The sequence below is a fragment of the Lactuca virosa genome, chromosome 5 (assembly GCF_052849685.1).
Source record: "Lactuca virosa cultivar CGN04683 chromosome 5, Lactuca_virosa_CGN04683_v6, whole genome shotgun sequence".
Taxonomy (NCBI): domain Eukaryota; kingdom Viridiplantae; phylum Streptophyta; class Magnoliopsida; order Asterales; family Asteraceae; genus Lactuca; species Lactuca virosa.
This window is the reverse complement of record NC_136430.1, coordinates 419814434-419817173: the sequence shown is the minus strand read 5'-3', so window position 1 is coordinate 419817173 and position 2740 is coordinate 419814434. Positions and strand designations below refer to the sequence as shown.

Here is a 2740-nt window from a genome sequence, read left to right as displayed (position 1 = left end):
CAAAATCGGCCTTCTTTTGTAGAAGTTGACACATCGGCACCGTGATCTAGGAAAAATCCTTTATAAACCGCCGATAAAAACCTGCATGGCCAAGAAAAGAACGCACTTCCCGAACATTTGTCGGGTATGGTAAGCTCTTAATAACATCTATTTTGGCCTTGTCAACTTCTAAACCTTTTTGTGACACCACATGTCCAAGTATCAAGCCCTTGTCAACCATCAAATGATATTTTTCATAATTAAGGACTAAGTTCATGTCAATGCACCTTTGTAAGATTTTGGTGAGATTTTGCAAACATTCATTAAAAGAATTTCCATAAACAGTAAAATCGTCCATGAAAACCTCTATGATATTTTCGACATATTCTGAAAATATGCTCACCATACATCTTTGGAAGGTCGCGGGTGCATTGCACAAGCCGAAGGGCATGCGTCTATACGCAAAGGTGCCGAAGGGACATGTGAATGTGGTTTTCTCTTGGTCTTCCGGGGCAACCGGAATTTGATGAAAACCAGAAAAACCATCAAGGCAGCAATAGTGGGATATCCCGGCCAATCGTTCTAACATTTGATCGATGAATGGCAAAGGGAAGTGGTCTTTGCGGGTGGAAGCATTCAACTTCCTATAATCGATACAAACTCTCCACCCGTTTTGCACACGGGTGGGTACCAATTCCCCCTCGGAGTTTTTGACAACGGTGACTCCGGATTTTTTCGGGACAACTTGCACGGGACTTACCAACTTACTATCAGAAATGGGGTAGATTACACCTGCATCCAAGAGCTTCATGATCTCTTTTTTAACCACCTCCATCATAGGTGGATTCAATCTCCTTTGGGCTTCACGGGTTGGCTTAAAGTCTTCTTCCATCAATATTTTATGCATGCATAATGATGGACTCAACCCCTTTATGTCCGCAATGGTCCAACCAATAGCCTCCTTGTACTTTTTCAAAATTCCAACCAACTATTTCTCTTCTTCCTTTGTTAGCTTGGTTGAAATTATCACCGGTAATGTCTCTTCCTCTCCAAGATAGACATACTTGAGATGGTCAGTAAGAGTCTTCAAATCAAGACTCGGTGGGTGTACTATGGATGGAAGGAGTTTCGGCTCGGGATTTTTGAGCTTCATCGGGTTGGTTCAACTCTCAAAGGTTGTGCTTTTTCCAAGGAGTTGATTGCTTCAATCAACTCATCCTCCAACATATACTTATCAGCCATATTCTTGATCCCTGTTTCATCAAAATGCTTGCTCAAGATGGTGGTTAGCACATCTTGGCTTGACAACTCGAAACAATCATTAGTATATGAATCAATAACATCTATGAAGTTTAAAGAATGAATATCACTAGGATAACGCATAGCTTCAAAGATATTAAAGTTGATCACCTCACCATCGAACTCCATAGACAAAGTACCATTTGCTACTTCTATTTTTGTTTTTGCGGTACTCATGAAGGGTCTCCCCAAAAGGATGGAGCTCGATTGTGGGGTGTTGTCATCACCCATATCCAAAACATAAAAGTCAGCAGGAAATACAAGTTCATTGACTTGCACGAACACGTCCTCCAATACACCTTTTGGGTGTACCAAAGACCGGTCGGCAAGTTGAATAATAACTCCGGTTTTTGATAAAGGTCCAATTCTCATTGTCTTATAGCTTGAATATGGTAAGACATTAATTGATGCTCCAAGGTCTAGCATGGCGCGTGGTACAAAAAGGTTACCCATTTTACAAGGAACCGTGAAAACACCCGGGTCCTTGCATTTTTTTGGTAGCCGTTTTTGTAACACGACTGAAACGTTTTCCCCTACTTTTACAGTTTGATTTCCTTTAAGCTTTTTCTTAGATGTGCAAAGTTCCTTAAGAAACTTAGCATATCTAGGAATCTGTGTAATAGCATCTAAAAGGGGGATATTGATTTCGACCTTTCGGAACATTGCCATGATTTCGTCATCTTCCCGTTCTCTCTTTGTACTTATTAGCCTTGAAGGAAATGGAGCTGGTGTGACTTTCACTTCGGTCTCTCTTAGTTTCTTTGACTCGGAAGTATTTTTCTTTTCCTCTTCTTTGACAGCTTCTTCCACCTCAATCTTTTTCTCTTCCTCTTCTTCATCTGGCATCTTTGGACCTTCATAGCTTTTCCCACCTCTTAAGGTAATGGCACATGCGTTATGTTTCGGGTTTTTCTCGGTTTGAGATGGTAGCTTGCCTTGTGATTCCATCTTACTCACGGATTGAGCAAGTTGTGAAACTTGTTGCTCTAAGCTTTTTATGCTTGCTTTAGTTTCTTGTTGGAAGCTTTGAGTGCTAGTGGCAAGGCTCTTGACAATATCTTCTAGTGACATGCTTGATGAACCCGCTTGTGGAGGTGGTTGTGGTGGATGCCTTGGCTGGAAATTTTGAGGTTGAAAAGGTGGTCTTTATTGATTTTGAGAAAATGGTGGTCTTTGTTGGTATTGATGTGGTTGATTTGGTTGATAATTTCCCTGTTGATTTCCTCCCCAAGCTTGATTGTTGTTCCATCTTTGGTCATTTCGTGAGTGCTCAAATCCCCTTTGGTTTGACCCGGAATATCCTCCTAACACATTTGCTTCCGCATAATCCTCGTCTTGAAGTTGTGGGCACATATCGGTTGGGTGCCCCACTTGAGTGCAAATACCGCACGGGCGGGATGTGGGCTGCACACCTTTGTCTTTGGCTAGCATCATAACCACTTTAGTAAGCTCGGACAATTGA

The 2740-nt window shown here is 41.7% G+C and overlaps 1 protein-coding gene across 1 annotated transcript; it reads right to left on the bottom strand.

Moving 5' to 3' along the window:
* Positions 1-1128: 1128 nt before the first annotated feature.
* On the bottom strand, positions 1129-2349 carry LOC145114067 (uncharacterized). The gene has a single exon (XM_079050078.1). It carries the CDS (start codon positions 2347-2349, stop codon positions 1129-1131), a length of 1221 nt encoding a protein of 406 aa, XP_078906204.1.
* Between the last annotated feature and the right edge of the window lie 391 nt (positions 2350-2740).